The sequence below is a fragment of the Hylaeus volcanicus genome, chromosome 6 (genome assembly GCF_026283585.1).
Source record: "Hylaeus volcanicus isolate JK05 chromosome 6, UHH_iyHylVolc1.0_haploid, whole genome shotgun sequence".
NCBI classification, from domain to species: Eukaryota; Metazoa; Arthropoda; class Insecta; order Hymenoptera; family Colletidae; genus Hylaeus; species Hylaeus volcanicus.
In genome coordinates this window covers 1,605,687-1,622,234 of record NC_071981.1, presented here as the reverse complement: position 1 = coordinate 1,622,234, position 16,548 = coordinate 1,605,687, and the positions used below count along the sequence as shown (strand labels likewise).

General features: G+C 38.3%; 2 protein-coding genes across 3 annotated transcripts in view; one reads left to right on the top strand and one right to left on the bottom strand.

Annotated features, from left to right (window-relative positions):
* The first annotated feature begins 308 nt into the window (after positions 1–308).
* LOC128879011 (uncharacterized) lies at positions 309–4,896 on the top strand. Its single transcript, XM_054127774.1, has 4 exons — positions 309–1,135; positions 1,340–1,393; positions 1,985–2,090; positions 2,536–4,896. The coding sequence occupies exons 1-4, from the start codon at positions 1,067–1,069 to the stop codon at positions 2,997–2,999; spliced, it is 693 nt and encodes a 230-aa protein (XP_053983749.1). The 5' UTR covers positions 309–1,066; the 3' UTR covers positions 3,000–4,896.
* LOC128879007 (6-phosphofructo-2-kinase/fructose-2,6-bisphosphatase 1-like) overlaps positions 4,245–16,548 on the bottom strand; it is an 18,532-nt gene continuing 6,228 nt past the window's right edge. Inside the window, exons 1-6 of one of the 2 annotated variants that reach the window (XM_054127769.1) lie at positions 14,162–14,321; positions 12,299–12,463; positions 11,478–11,644; positions 9,788–10,171; positions 8,357–8,626; positions 4,245–7,302 (exon numbers count right to left, since the gene is read on the bottom strand). In XM_054127769.1, the coding sequence (XP_053983744.1) occupies positions 6,874–7,302; positions 8,357–8,626; positions 9,788–10,171; positions 11,478–11,644; positions 12,299–12,463; positions 14,162–14,174 (1,428 nt within the window). In that variant the 5' untranslated portion in view covers positions 14,175–14,321 and the 3' untranslated portion in view covers positions 4,245–6,873. Of the gene's footprint in view, positions 7,303–8,356; positions 8,627–9,787; positions 10,172–11,477; positions 11,645–12,298; positions 12,464–14,161; positions 14,322–16,548 lie in introns of those variants that run through there. The other variant, XM_054127768.1, reaches the window with a different exon arrangement.

The window sequence follows — 16,548 nt, the reverse complement described above, 5'->3', positions numbered from 1 at the left end:
CAATATACAGTATACGAATATTCATGCAACTGAATGTTTTGTCATTCTCTATAAGGTTTTCCAAAAATCCTCCCACAATTCAACCGCGACCTAACTCTTCGGTTAACACGCTTCCACAGCTACTATCACGGCAGCTAGTAACGTATTCAGTCGGAGTTTGAAGCGAGGGGCGCGTGGCAGCCGTTTTTATCGGGCATAGGGCACGCGCCGAGCAAACAGGGGTTCCGAGAACAATGTTCCCTGCATCTGCAGGGGAGGCCAACGCGAGGGGCACAGTTCCATGGGGTCTCGAGGGGCCAGGAGGGGAGGAGAAGCCATGGCAAACCGTCACCCTCGCACCAGTCTCCAAGGGTCTCGTCACGATTTGGCTAGTCGACGCCGATCGACGCCAGTCAACGGTCGTTTCATCGACTCCGTCCACGAGCTAGGGAAAGATTTTTCGAGCGAAACAAAGAAGGTATATAACGCAACAACTGAAAGGCCATTAGACTGCGAGTGCTTTCGATCGGAGAAGACGGAGGAAATTCGAGAACCCGTGCGTCGAGGAGGGTGCAGAGATACGACCAGAGATGGACAACGTTTTATATCGATGATGGACGAGGAATAAAAGTAACTGCGAATCAACCGTGGCGATTATACTCGGGAGAGTGTTCGACATTTTATTGGTCCTTCGTGATTTATCTAAGTTTCAATTTTTATTCGAGGATCAAAGGATAGATTCTAGGAGCTGTACGAAAAGTTTAATACAAATCGTAGTGTTGTAAATTCGTACCTTCGTAAATTATTTTTAACTTAAGTTTCAATTTTTATTCGAGGATCAAAGGATAGATTCTATGGCCTTCACGAGAAGTTTAATACAAATCGTAGCGTTTATTGAAGAAATTAATTATAAGTAGTAGTTTATCTTTGATTCGTCGGGGAAGAATTTTGTGAAAGAATTTTGTCTCTGGCTGTGGTTCATTGAAAGTGGAATTACTTTTTGCTGGTGTATCTCGCGAAGATCGCATCGAAGGAAGTGTTATCGTTCGCGGTGAAGTATCTCGGTGGATCGGTGCTGTTTTGTTGGATGGTCGTTGTTCCCTGCAGCAGGAAGATTCCAGTTGAAGTTACGGTCGAGATGAAAAGATACTCTTCGGTAAGGAACACGCCAATGCAACCTGTTATGTTAACCCTTTGCGTTCGACGAGGTTTTCGGTACCTAGTCACCCTAGGGTGACCTTGCAACTTCGTTATGCGAGTATTTTACTTGTCACTTCGTTACAAGAAAATTCGTTTATTTACGGAGGGTTGATTTGTTGGGTTTCTTTTTTTATCAGTTCTACTTTGTTTTTCAAAACAGGCACCTTGTTTAGCGGATGGAAGCGACGATACTAAGAAGATCAAATCCATGGAGGTAATTTTCATTTGTTACTGTTGATATTTTGTTGTTCGACCAAATTAGCACTTAGGTTAATAAATGAGCCGTTCTTCTTACAAATCGATTGATTCTATAAAACAAAAAATTGAAAAATGCTACGAAATATAAAAAGTTATAACTATACCAAGTGTTTGGAACTTAAATTTTAAATTTTTCAAAAGCTCCATAAAGCAAAAAGAAGAGAAATGCGACGAAATATAAAAAGTTATGACTATACTAAATACTTTGACACTTGAATTTAAGATTTTTCAAAAAGCGGAGTCAATAAATTCGTACAGTGAACGGCTTAAATATTGGACCATAGAAGAAAGAAGATAAATCTCTGGCATATTACTAGCTTATTATTTTTCTGGACCATATGAAATTTGTCCACTGTTAAATCTTTCATTAAAATCGTTACTTGGAGCACTAGCTGATATCACAAAACAATCGAGAATTGGGATTCTGATGTACCGAATGCATTTGCACTGTTATTTGTTTATTGCGCGTAACTCTACATCGCGCGAGTATACTTTTTGCGACGAGTGTACGTTTAATAGCGTGCGTCTGCGGATGGTATTTGTACAGGAGCCAAACGCGAGGGAGTATCTGCAATTGGCGCTAGCCAGAGTGCTGGAGCTTCAACGAGAGATCAAAGAAGGCACGTACGTGACGGACCACACTAGCGATCTTGGTAATACCAATTTATTTAACAAACTCGCCCTCTGATCTTCCAAATCGTGCTTTCCATAACAAACGAATACCTTACCCAAGCTTATCCCCTCCATCTACAATTTTCTAATGGCAACAAATTATTTGTTATCACGAAATATTCAATAAAAGATCCTGTAAGTTTTATCAAGGTCCATTTAATACATTACTCTTTAAAAAATCGTAAAGGAACACCTCGCGTACTATTTTCTAATGACAACAAATTATTTGTTATCACGAAATATGAATTAGGATTTTTTTTTATCTTCTTCATACTAATTTTAGTCCACTAAAAATTAAATTACAAATTACATTAATACCAGACAAAAAATTCAGGTCTACATAAATGTTAAGACTGATTATTCCAACTTCAACATAATTTAAAATATAGATTTCGAGAGGGTAGCTATCTGGAGAATGAATTTCAGGCGAATCCAGCAGCGAGGAAGACCTGACGAAAGAGGTCCTGCGAAAGGTGTTCGAGAACTTACCTGGCACGCCAGGTGCGGTCGATAGCATCATCGACAGAGCGTCCGGTCCAAGGAACTCCCAACTCGAAGCGATCCACGGTAAAAAAATCCAGCTTCTAGGGTACGACACCTGTCGGAGGACCGCGGTAGACTTCATGAAGAACGCGGTTTACGAAACGAGGAGAAGCGCTCCTTCCAGAACACCTCATTCGAATCATCCTGGCTTTCGTCTGGGAACTTACTCGAGAAACGAGCCAAGGCTGGCGCATCGGAGGACAGGCTTGTTGAAAACCTCCCAGAGGAAGGAGGGTGGCTGTCTGTACGACGAGGAAATTCGGGACAGAATGCTGAGAAGCTTGGACCTCCACTTAGCTAATAAACAAAGGGATTACACCGCGAAATTGATGAGGTCGGGAATCTAGCTTAAGAAATCGCAGGATTTCATTCTGTTTCCTGCTGGATGCAATCGCGATCCCGCAGGGGAGATGTTTGTGACGTTTGCGAATGAATTTTGTCGAGGAACTTTAATAGTACTTAACCCCTTCATGCTCGAACGTAGATGCAATAAATTAAGGGGATAGTATTTTATTTTTGGTAATTTGCCTCTAATATGTGTCACTGTGCATTCTCACAAATTTGATATAATGGGACCACAATGAGATAAATAATATTTTTTTGTTTCACAAGTGCTAATGTTTGAAGAATTGTTCTCACGTGAGTCGAAACGATATAGTGGGTATTAAGGGGTTGAAGCAACTATGATAGGCCGTGATTGTTTAAGAGAACTCGTAATATTTATTAACATCGTTTAATCTAGTCAAGTAAATCCAGGGTCGTACCTGCCTTAAGCATCGATCTAGTCATGCACACAAGTCACTGAGAGTATTAATTGCGATGGCGAGGCCTCGCTAAAGATTATTTTTCTACAATTGTATAGGAGCTCGAGAAAATAATATGAATGTTAATTAATTCTTCTATCGAAACAATCTTCCAATTACTTGAGAGTTGTTTAGGGGAGGGATCTGCTTAAATAATATAATTTTAACAGTGTCCACGTCAGATATAGATGTATTATTCTCTTGGAAAATGGCATCACTCAAGCATACACAATCAATTCCATTAATATTCATACCCTATTGATGAAATTTATCTAAATTAAATTGTAGGTTTAATGTTTCGAAATCAATTTTTCATTACAAGTACACAAAAGTGTAAAGTACATTTATATACAGCCACTGTAATAAGTGTTCGTACAGGAACCATTTATTTTAAATTGGTAGCTGTACAAATACTTCTCACGCTGACTGTACATATTTACAATGAAACATTTATTCAGAAACATGAAATCCATATAAATCCATATATATCCATGAATTCATATAAATTTCGTCAACAGACACGGAGGGTACGAATAATTTATGAGACTAATAACTGTAAATAGCTACCTAAATCATTACAGAATCTTCATAATGAAAATTAAGAAGCAGACAGGTCGAATTCTACGTGTTCATATTACTTCATCTAGCCTCCATAATTATACGCGTCTGTAATAAGCATTATAAGACATTGTAACCCAAATAAAATTATTCCGTATACAAATTCGTACCCCTGCGTGAAAGTTAACACCCCTTCCCTCCTAAATAATGTACAGCACAATAGGAGACGAATGATGTTTTGTAAAAAACGTTTATTCATAATGTACAATTAAAAAAAGGAAACGAAACCTATCAAAGTACCTACGATACGACTTAAACGTCTAAAAGCTTCGCAAACCTCCGCTACGAAAGGTACAAAACATGTCAGAAGGCTCAATTAATCGATACTCGACCGGTTGACTTCTGTCGATCGTTTATGACAATCAGCGAGACACCAAGCCTGAGTAAAAATACGTCTGACTTCTATAAAAAATAAATTATCCTTTCTCTCTCTCTCTTTTTTCCCTAACAATTAGACACTTCTCGTTTTTCCACGTTTTCTTTTCTATATTTCCTTTTTTTTTTTGGATCACATACTGGGTATGCGCGTCCTCGAGAACGTTCGCGTTACTCCTAACGAAATATTATGCACATTTATGCGGTCTACGAGATATCTAACGTAATCGAAACGCAGCAGGACATCGACGGAAGAAGACGCCTCTAACGCACGAACGCTTGTTCATCCATCTCAATCGTTTCGCCAATCGTTTCTCGCGTTTCAAAATTCGACCAACAAAACGACGCGCTTTTGGTCGTAATCAGCCTCGGAGTTGCACGAAATGCAACGAAAAATTTACGTTTCCAAAGACTCCGTCGATTCTGTGCGCAAAAATGCACATTTAACGTTCAAACATTTGATGTCCTTCTTGCAACCTAAATTACTCCATTAATCGTTATTTCCTTATTAATATCGTTAATTTAATTACCGGTCAGTTCTTTCGTCGCTACGCTAAACGGGTCCCACAGAGACGACCGACACCAATTTTTATAGACACCAGTTTTTATCGCCAACAATTTTTTACGCGATTCCATTATAGTAGATAAATCTTTAAATTGAAGGCTCTTTGTGATTAAACGCAGAAAATGTGTATCAACATTGGTGTTGGAGAATTCTGGTGTTCGTAATCTGTGTCGGGCATTTCCCTGGGAGCCACTCTAAACTGCTCTATCATAGTTATAGAGACAACCAAAAACACTCGTCTTCCTTTAAGGTTTCAGCTGCATTAATCCTTATAAATAGATTATTACTTTAGGAACTAACAGCGAAATAAAACTAATTTCTACAGCCTAAGCGGTTAAACCGAAATTTTTCGTTTCGTTGTTCTGTAATTAAAATGGCGGTACGCTACGTTTAAAGATAACAACTAGTGTCGAGCGTTCTTATGGATACGTAGGCTAATACAACATCGATTCACTTGTCTATCATCTAAAATAACAACTAAGCATCTAAGGGTATCGTATAGAGGGCTCGAGCAGCAGGTCGATTCAATAGTCGCTGCCAATGAGAAACCAAATGGCGAAGGAAGACTGGCGGTCAGTATCGAACGAAACGATCGGTAACGATCGAATCGAACGGTTGTTAATCAAAAGAATTAAATTTTCGTTCCACACTCCTTTCGGTTCCCTTCTTTCACCACTGTGTTCCGGACAAATATATATCCTCGCCACAATCACCTTCCTCTCGCGAAATCAATGGAATCGTGATCGATCCAAGCATCATCCCGTGTTATCGATTTTATATCTTTTAAGAACCTCACCGAACTTCGCGCTAAGAATAAGCTAAACATGTTCCTCATCGCGCGGCTCTTCAGTATTCGATCCTACAGTCCCATAAGTATCGTTCTCTCCGTGGTTTGCCTAAATTAAATGATGGACTCGATGTTTTGAAATAAATGTTCCATACGTACACGAATAGGTTTTATACATGTATTTATAATAAAAATTTACTTGGAAACATCAAACTTCACATTTAATACAGAGAGTACGAACACTGGGACTGACTGTATCTTAACAAGGTGAATTTTGAAATATTGATCCATCTTCGTAAATTTAGATGTGTATAGGGAAAGGTGCACTCTCTTCTTGATATTTTTAATATTGTAGATCCAGGGAGATTCATTAATGCAATGCCTTGGGTCCCTTCATTGAAATGAACCCGAAGAGGGCTCCTTCGAGAAAAGAAGGCTTCAATTTATTCTCCGCAGATTTTAATGTGCTTTTGCAGGATAAAGTCTTCGGTGCATTGAAGCATTAAATGTAGACGCTTAATATTTGCAAACTGGTAAATGGTTCATTATAAAAGCAGTGTAAGTGAAGGCATACAGACAATTCCACAAATATTCATAGTTTTAATATTACCAAATGTATATATTTATACATTTAATTGAAACAAATTTCTTTAATGGATATAAGAGGGTATGGATATCTATGGGACTAACTGTATTGAGTAGAAAACCTCGATTGTTACAGGAAACCAATTCCTTGAGCAGAAACTCTACACACCTTTGATCTTCCTTTACCTCAAGACACAAAAGATTCGCGCTTTAATCATCAATAAAGCGTGATACGAATCTCCCCTGCTTCTAAAACCACCTTCCACCTACATTTAATTTTCAATGCACCCCGAGAGGACCGTCTACCATTCTCCAGCAGCACGTTACAATCAGCGAGAAGCAAGTTGGAGTCTCGCAGGATACCAAGAACAAGAAATTGTTTACTTTCCCTTCACATGTAATTCAACACGTTACTTTCGAAATCCCAGAAGATTGCAACCAAACAGGGATCGAATTTTGGACGCGATCGTGGAACGTCCAGCGGTGTCTCAGTGCTGCTGCACGAGGGTGGGTCCGCTGCCAGGATTCCTCCAAGGATCGGGTATGTCGAAGTGCGCGGGAACGGTGATCAGTGCGTCGTCCGCGGTTCTGTCGGCGCTGCAATTCTTCGGCTTCACGCGAGTGGTGTTGACGCATTCAATGGGCAGCTTGAAGAACTCCAACTTGTAGTTGTAGCCTTGGCTGCTGGCGCGGATGATGGTGTGCAAGGGGACCTCCATGTACGGCAGCTCCTCTCGCTTTTTGTCCATGAAGAAACCGATGATGCAGCGCAGGACGGCTTGATGGGACACCACCAGGATGTTGTCGGACGTTTGGAGGTCGGCTAGCACCGGGTCCACGCGCTGCATAGCGTCGATGTAACTCTCGCCCCAAGGATAACGATAACGCAGCTTGTCCTGGTCGCGCCAAGCGAACTCCTGCGGGACAGATTTAAAATTAGAGACGTTCGTTGAAAGGAGAGATTCGTTATTGTGGTAGTGAATAGCGAAGGCTTCTAATTAAAAATAGTACCAAGCGAACGAAGCTTATTTTGCAGTAGTTGTAAAGAGATCATTCTCATTGAGGAATGATGGAACTGTTTTTGGCAACGAGAACAACGTTGGGACTAACGAAACGATTCAAGGAGACTAAAATATGAAATTGTCAAGTTCGATAAACATGCTTAAAGTGACATAGTTTCTATTATTTTTGGAAGTCCCTTTGCAAGCTTGTGCCAGAGTGTTCACTTATAACGGTGGCATCGATCCAACGCTCACTTGCGACATCGAACCGTTCGATAATCAGGTATCGTCAATCGAGGTTACTATGTTTGTAACTATAGTTATAAACAGGGTGTCTCGGTATGTTCTATGTGCAGAAAATAATATTTCTACTCGTATTGAACGCTCGAAGGCTGCAAGTCCACGCTTATTTCAAAACTATATGTTTACATATAACAATTATTAATGAAGAAAAAAATAATTGAAAAGATTCATTTCAACAGACAATAAATCAGACAAGTTTTTGTGAAGATATTTTCTTTAGACAAATTTATCTTCTGTTAAACCTATAGCGTTTTATTTTTATTTTTCTTTAGTGACAAAGAAAGTCTAACATGTTTCTAGGATTGCGCACCATATGTTTGTGTATAACACTTATGAATAAAGAACAAAATAAGTGAAAAGATTCATTTCAACAGACAGTAAATTATGTTTATTTGAAAACAAAATTCACGTCAAAGTTTTTGTGAAAATATTTTCTTTGGATAAATTTATCTTTTGTTAAACCTATAACGTTTTATTTTTTTAGCAACATAAAAAGTCTAACATGTGTTTAGTATTACGTAAAAATTTCATGAACTTTAAAATCAAATTGACCGAGATATACACTTTCGTTGGCAATCATGCACCTTGTCTTAAAATTGTCTGGCATTTCACGAATATATATATGAAAATTTTCTCTGCCACTGGAAGATTTAAATTAATTAATTACCTGTGGATAGTGCTCCTGCATTTCCTCGTAGGAGAGGCCCTCGCAGATTCCAGCGTGAAGCTCGTTGAGCGCTGCCACGTGCTCCTGAGGCGCCTCGACGCCTCGAGCAGTCGCGATGGTCCTTCGCAGGCGACTCGTCAGGACACGAAGATCTGGTATACGCATCGCGTTGAACTTGGTCGCCAATGCCTGCGCGTATCTCTCGCCGCGAGCGCTCAGAACCGCGTCGCCGCCAACTTTGCCCAGGACGTTGTACTCGCTTTCTCCGTGCTAGAAACGAAAAGAAAAACTCCGTTTTCACCGTCTATCGATTCTACCAAATTCGCAGCGATCGTTAATGCCTTGTTTACGTCTCCTTGTTTATTAGTTTCGTGTTTACATCTTGTTTACATCTACAGTCAGTCCGGTAAATATTCGTACTCTCTATATCTATTCAAGAAATTTTCCGAAATCAAATGTTATGTGTCATGTCTCCAAATAAATGTTTATTATTCATATATACATGTGTATGTATACATATGCATACATGTGTACAGACTGTTTATGTACGTGGTCATAATGGAACATTTATTTGAAAATATCAAATCTATCATTTAATTTAAGCTCTCAAAAGCACACACTATAAACAAATAAACAATTTTCGATCACAAACAAGACTAGTATAATATAATCGATGCTATTAAGAAGTACTTGGAATATTTGAAGGATTGTGAAACTCTACAGGACATCTGCTTATATTTAGATCGAAGGTGACTATTTCAAGAGTTTCCTGTGAAGGTAAGCAACTCCATAATATTGAAGTACAAAACTGGCTACAACCGAGGTCAACTGGAGCTATTTATATATAAACTTTTCCTAATGTTTTTTCATTCTCAATCAACATCAACGTCTTCACAATATCCCTACCAAATTATATAAAATAAATCGCCAAAATGAAAACTGTTTATATCGAAATTATCGTGACTGGAAAAAAGATCATGGAAATTGTTTTGAAACTGGTGAAAATAAATTACTCTCTTGAATTAGCACCTTCGATGCCAGACGAAAATATTCATGAACCTAACATTTTATTTTTATACAATTAGAAACTGTACAATCTAACATTTACTTTTACAATCCGATTAAAATTCACGAATCCAGACTTATTTTCGTCGGCATCTGATCTTCAGAATTAATTTTGTAATTGATACCTGTCACCCATATATGGGTGACAGTGTTTTTCACTCAAGATGTAGAAAGATTAATTCTGAAAGTTAGGCGTCACAGGAGATGAATCTACATAAAGTTCTTGAATTTTGATGTAATCACAAAACTAAATACCACGATAAACGTTGCATTACCTAGACTCCGATAGCCTAAATAATATTTAATCTTAGCAGAAATTTTCAAGAATATTCGTTTGGCAGGCAACGTGTTAAATGAATAACTCACTCGAGAGAAGTAAAGAGTGTGGGGCTTGAGGTTGACGCTGCCAAGGTACCCCAGGACGTTGGTCTCGATGTGGCCAGACACCTTGCAGGTCTGGATGTCCATGGTGGCGGTGTCGACGCGTATCCTAGGATAATTCTTCTCGTCCATGGGTTCGTACGATCGTACATAGTGGGCCACCTTCAACCTCAGATCCTCTTCGGCACGCGCCGGGTCCACACCGACGTAGTCGGTGCTGTAGCGCAGTATCTCCTTGTAATTTTCCTCCAGCACGACAGGATCGTCGCAGACGCACTCGATGAAGAGGACGCGATGACCGAGCTGCCCGGAAAAATAGTCGAAGACCTCGGCGCGCTGCGCTCGAGTCACCAGCGTGGCGTCCAGAATCTTTAAAAACGATGGAATTGTACAATGAACAAGGGAATCTTTAGTTTTTCCATTAAAATTTTCTGTTTAAATTTTGTTTATATTATTTGTGGCTTTGTAGGTACAATTTTGTATCGACAACAAATTATTTGTTATCGGCAAATGTGTAATAAAAGATTCTGCAAGTTTCATGAAGATGCGCTTGGTATAACATTTTTAAATAATTCGTGAAGGAATGTGTCAGTTTCAACGCACTTAATCCTCCTTAGTTCCACTCTTAATTTGTTTCAGTATTTATCTTAATTCTGATAGAAACTGGTACGGGTCAAAATTGACCCCATAATTCGATGGTTACGACTACCTGTATGGGCGTCGCCGAACGCGAAGCGTTAGGTGCGATACACGCGAACCGGGGTAAAAAATTGCCAGACATGAGGCAAAACTCGTAAGACAGGATTCGATTACTATCGCGGAGAAAGGCGTGTCGCGAGACCGGCTCGACCAGCATCGTTACACGATGTCTCTCTGTTAGCTCCTGCCCACTCGATTCTATTCGAGTACTCGTGAAAAACAGTCGCTCGATGAATCTCGTTTACTGTCACTTGTTTCTCCGAGCGAAGGTTCTCGTATTAGGTTGCGCGACACAGTACAACATTTATTTCCACCTAATTATTCGAAGCCTCCATTAATCGATTTCTCTATTATACTACACCGCCGAGCATAACTATAGCGACATCTATATTTGTTCTATTTTTTAGTCTTTTCAGTAGGAATGGAGAAAATTAATTATATGAGATAAAGGATATGATAAATAATGAATTTTGTATTAATCTTGTCAAAGTTGACCTTACATGCGACATAAGGCAATCGAAATCGATTTGGACACTGAACCATTTTTTAGGACTTTAAGTAATTTGACCATCACTTCTTCGTTTCGACGTAACCGTCCGAAACGTCTAACCCTGAAATGCCCTAAGTTTCAAATTCGATACCGGACTTTTAAATCGAATTGTAATTGGTTTGTTGCACTTGCAATTTATTTTTAATATTTGGCCATATGCATGTCACCATTGCATAACGTTCTTCCGAACAACAATTAAAAAAATAATAATTAAATTTAATTTGAAAAATCAGGCTTCCAAGGGTTAAGAATATGGGTGATGCTATACAGTGCTATGTAGTTCTGCTCTGCAGTGTATATGAATGCAGCGAATGCAAATTTGTCTATTGATTATTTTGAGATCCGTCACACACCAAACAATTTTTTATTCTATAATTTCAACCGTTTGCTAATTTTTCTCGGTTTTAGATTGGTTTAAATGCTTACAGCAACTGAGTTTCCAGATGCAAGCCACGCTGCGCAGTCTTGCATCGCTTCTCTCTGGGCCGTGGCCCTCAACGCTGCATTCGCTGTGTGATCCGGTCGAAACAGCTCGTGGGACACCGACTCCCCGTACGGATGCCTCTTCCTTCGATACTCGCTCACTCTCATCACTGGAACAATTATCATAACATATCGCATTTGTCTTCCTTAATTACACTCTCAAGCCCTCCCATCAATTCTCTGTTTTCAAAATCAACGCCGACTCGAGAAAGAAGTTCCTCGCCGAGAAAGAAATTTTAATATAAATAAATCCTTTCGAGACATCCCGCTGCGTGTTCGCGACACGAACAGGAAGCGTACCGTTCAAAGTCGTAAGTTACGAGCGACGGGTGAATGCATTTTATCGCAGTACGCGGGATTACGAGGGAAAAAACGTCGAAATGAATGTATAATGGCCTGACACGTATACAGCGCTGGGAATAATTTACCATAAAATCGTTCATAATCGAGTCGTAAGGAATGCTAATTAAACTGAGCGCGACGGGAACATTCTTTACGAGTGAGATTTTGTAAACACAGACACTACTAATAAAAAAAAAGGGAATGTCTATCTAGATTCAAAATACGGAAGACCCAAAATAATGTCGTAAACCCATTACCAATTTTGTTTACACTGAGTTAGTTTGAGTAATAATTCGTTACTTCGTTATTATTTACAATTCTCCACCCAATGAATAGGCAAAACTGTACAAAATTAATCTATGCGAATTTCCGTTTATTTGAACTCAAGATTAAAACAAGAAGATTAAATAAAGCTCTTTCACCTTTAGTGGAATAGCCGTTCCAGTTGAGTCTGCGCGAAAGGCAATGCGCGACCTGGCTTTTTCCGCGACCGGGAAGTCCGCACATCGCGATGACGACCCCCGCGAACTTGCGCGGCGATTTCGTTATCCCTGGCGTCCTCATCGCGATCTTCTCCTTACCAGGTTCTGCAAAAAGTCGCGAAGCAAAGATCGATGAGAACGCGTTGAAAATTTATGGAAGCCGATGACTCACGGTTTGGCGCGAGACAAAGGTTTCGCTGTGACTACGTTTTCCCAAACTTGTTTACTCGAGGAACGCTCTCTCCCTCGCATGTACAAACCACTCAGACCTGTGTGGTTGTTTAATTATTCCTCGCAGACACGCTGCAATTTGGCACGTTGGCCAGACATATTCCAGAAGTATTTTTAATTTGTTCAGAGGCATAAGAAACATGTAATGAATTTTTCAGAGGTGGTGTACAGAAATGTACTGTGATAATGAAGAATATTTGGATTGCTCAGATTTTGTGACGTACAATATTAGGGAAGATATATTAGAAAATATATACGTAATATATGTTGAATATATTCTGTTATTCTATTAATTAATCTTTTATATTTAACTGGTTCTTTCTTCTATTTTATTTTGGTACAGAGCTATTTAGATTGCTCAGACCTTATGATGTATAAAAATATGGAAAACACAAACAAAAAATAAACGTAATATATCTTGAATATATTCTATTATTCTGTTAATCATTATAATTTTTATTTTGGTACAGAGCTACCTAAATAACAAAAATATAATACCTCCTATCATTTTTTTAAAAAACACGAGATTTTGTACAAAACTATAGGAAACACACAACAAAAAATAAACGTAATATATCTTGAATATATTCTATTATTCTGTTAATTATTATAATCATTCAAATCTAACTGCTTCTTTCTTCCATTTTATTTTGGTACAGTTGGTACAGTTGGTATTTTGGTACAGTTTGTAACTATACAAATACAGGAAAAATTATATCGATATCTTCCAGCAGTTTCGAAAAAGAAATAGTTTGTAACGCTGTGAAGACACCCTGTATACACTTTAGTGGATGCACCAAAGTGACGATGATAACAGCTTTGGCAACACGCCGATTCAACTATGCGCCAGGAATCGTTCCGATGATTATATACCAGCAACATGAAATCGTGCGACGTTGCTCGTCATGGAACAAAAGATTTCCCATCACGCTTCGATGCGTTAGGCACAATCGGGCTGATACTACCCAAGACACCCACGCTCTGACAGTTTCATTTCCTTCTTCTTTATCCTTTGATATTTATAGACACTTGCACAAACGCGAGCAATAAATTCTGTGCAACACGAGATCTCGCATGTTTTCTCGCATCTCGCATTCGAATCCTCTTCCATTTTGTTTACAGACAGCCTTTATAACGAATATGGTTTCAATTTTTGACAATTGTAAGACTACCGAACATTATTTTACCAAAAACAAGGAGAACGTGATCTATCTCAAATGATTGCTGTTTCATTTCATTTTAATTTCATATATCTCAGTTCTTGATTAAAAAACCAGTCACGTTCTTTCATATACCGTCGTAAGTGCAACGAGGATAAACAGTACAAAATTAAAAAAAAAAAAGATTCCCTTCTATATAAATCGACCTAGATCGAATTAAAAACCTTTCAAAAAGCTTTCATGATAATTATAAATACGTTGATTCGTAATTGCAGTAATTGATCACGCGTCTGAAGTACCTGGACTCCAACGGCAAAGTTTGCATGTGTCTGGGAGTGCTTGGACCGCTAAGAGTTAAAAGCCTCCTGCAGTCCATCGATCGCAGAATGATCGAGAGAAAATCATTTCTTACCGATCACACACATCTTTCCCGTAAAATGTCACGTCGTTCGTTTATGTCGATCGATGCGGTTGCTACTAGCTTCGGTACGTGCGAATTGCGCGCGCGAATCAACCGTGCGAATTTCTAACGAATACTGAGGCGGTCGTGTGGGCCCCACATTGAAAGCAGTCGTAGGCGGTGAGTTTATATTTAGACTTCTTGGCTGCGCTTTTGCGACGAGCGCTTATTTCGCGGCAGAGATGGACAAAATTCTCGCGTACAGTGAGTCACAAAACTGTTGGAGTGTGACAATAAAGAAAAGAGAAGTGCAGATAAAGGAAACGATACAGGACACTTCTGAGATTTCTATTTTAAAAGTGTGAAATTTAAATCTACGAATAAATTATGAAGAAACCAACAATAGTGTCATTTATAAGAAATGTCGCGTCTTTGGAAATCAATAATTAAAATTCCAATTCTTATTCAACGTGCATTTCATTAAAAATTACAATTATACAGTGTATGGTTTTATATACTTGTAAAATTTCAATGTAACATTTTATTTTAGAAGTATTTAAATTGAAGCATTAAAATTTTTAATTTTATACACTTGTAAATAAAATTTTCATGTACTTGTTATTGTGATACCCACAATAGTGTCATTTATAGCTATGAAAGAAATGTTGCGTCTTTTGAAATCAATAATTAAAATTCCAATTCTTATTCAACGTGCATTTCATTAAAAATTACAATTATACAATGTATAATTTTATTTCACAAGTATTTTACAAGAATTAAAATTAAAGCAATCAAATTTTGAATTTTATATACTTCTAAATAAGATCTTCATATACCTGTTCTTTCATGACACCACTAATTCTATTACTCAAGTAAATAATGTTGGAACGATCGACAGTTCGCATAATATTCGAATAGTCACGCGCTCGAACAACATTCGAGTACTTGAATTACTGAAACGTTTGAATATTCGAATACAGAAGAATTCTGCAGGAAGTCTCAGTCGCGATGCAAACGTAACACTTTGAAAATGAAAACGCACCGGAAACGGAAGTTTTGAAACGATTCTGTTGGCAGTCTCGAGTACCGTTGACTCTGCATTTGATCGAAGCTCGTCTAACATCGATCGATCGAGCATGTTATAGCGATGCGTAACAAGAAGGCCCCCCTCCTTCGCGGAACAATGTTAAATGCGGCTTAATAGTTGGTGCGTTGACCTGAGACGAGTTGTTAGACGGTTCATTATTTCAGCGTGTAATCGCAACGACAGCGTGCAGAGAGATAAAGAAAATACAAATGAATTTATTCAAATGAATTTATTCAAATGAAATTAAAATTATAAAATTAAATTCCGTACCTATAAAAACTTGTCCCAACTGTTGAAAGAAATAAAGCTTCAAATTCGATCTCGATTAGATAAATAAATACGTATACAAAACGTTTTATCTATCGAACGTCGAACAAGAATTCGATTTTCAATTATAATCGCGATTTTACAATAACAAAATATTCTGCGTCATCGCGAAATCATAAAGCTGGGCGTAACCAAACACCAACTCAATGACGACTGCAATTTCACCACTTGAAATAACATTATCGGAATAATTGCCGTTTCATCCTTCAATCAAAGATAATGAGCGCGGTAATGTTAATGTACCGAGTTCGAAGTCCACCCGTAAGTTCGCATTAAAAATAAACGGTTGAACTCGTTCGCGCGGGGAAATCCCCGAGAGTGTATTTATTGCGAGCTGGCCCGATCAGAAATTTACGATTCGACTCGTGACGCATCTCTCATCCCTTCGCGTGCAGGGTGCAAAACAAGGTCACCCTGGGAAAATCAATAATCGAGGGGTCGTCGAAGAAGGCGCATTTTTCATCGTTGCATGAAATGTTGGACAAAGTACGTCTCTGTGGCTGGTGAATCATGCTTACAACCCTTAGATTTTAATGATACAAGAAATAAAATCATTTTTTTTTTATATGGTTCTATTTTTTGTCGCTGCTTAGCGACGGATTTAACTGGATTTCTGTGCGATTGGTACTATGTACTATTGCTGAGTTTAGTGTCCTTGAGATGGTTGAGTTTTAAACATGTTTCTGGGATATTAGAGTTGTTATATAATTATTTTATTGAAAGCAATGAAATGTAAAACATATAGAACTACAAAATTTGGATTTCGTTTTTCATGAAACTATGATGATTAATTTAAATCGAAATGGGTTTGTATGACCCTTAGAGTTGTTATATAATTATTTTATGGAAAGAACTGAAATGTAAAACATGTCTCAAAAGTACAAAATTTTGCTACCATTTTTCATAAAACTATACTGATTAATTTAAATCGAAATGAGTCCATATGATCCTAGACCTGTTATATAATTATTTTGTCGAAAGCATT

Excerpts from the sequence above, each read along its gene's own strand:
- LOC128879011 (XM_054127774.1), top strand. The coding sequence starts at position 1,067 with ATGGTCGTTGTTCCCTGCAGCAGGAAGATTCCAGTTGAAGTTACGGTC. Across the intron at positions 1,136-1,339 it reads AGATGAAAAGATACTCTTCG|GCACCTTGTTTAGCGGATGG; the intron begins GTAAGGAACACG and ends TTTTCAAAACAG. Across the intron at positions 2,091-2,535 it reads GGACCACACTAGCGATCTTG|GCGAATCCAGCAGCGAGGAA; the intron begins GTAATACCAATT and ends AATGAATTTCAG.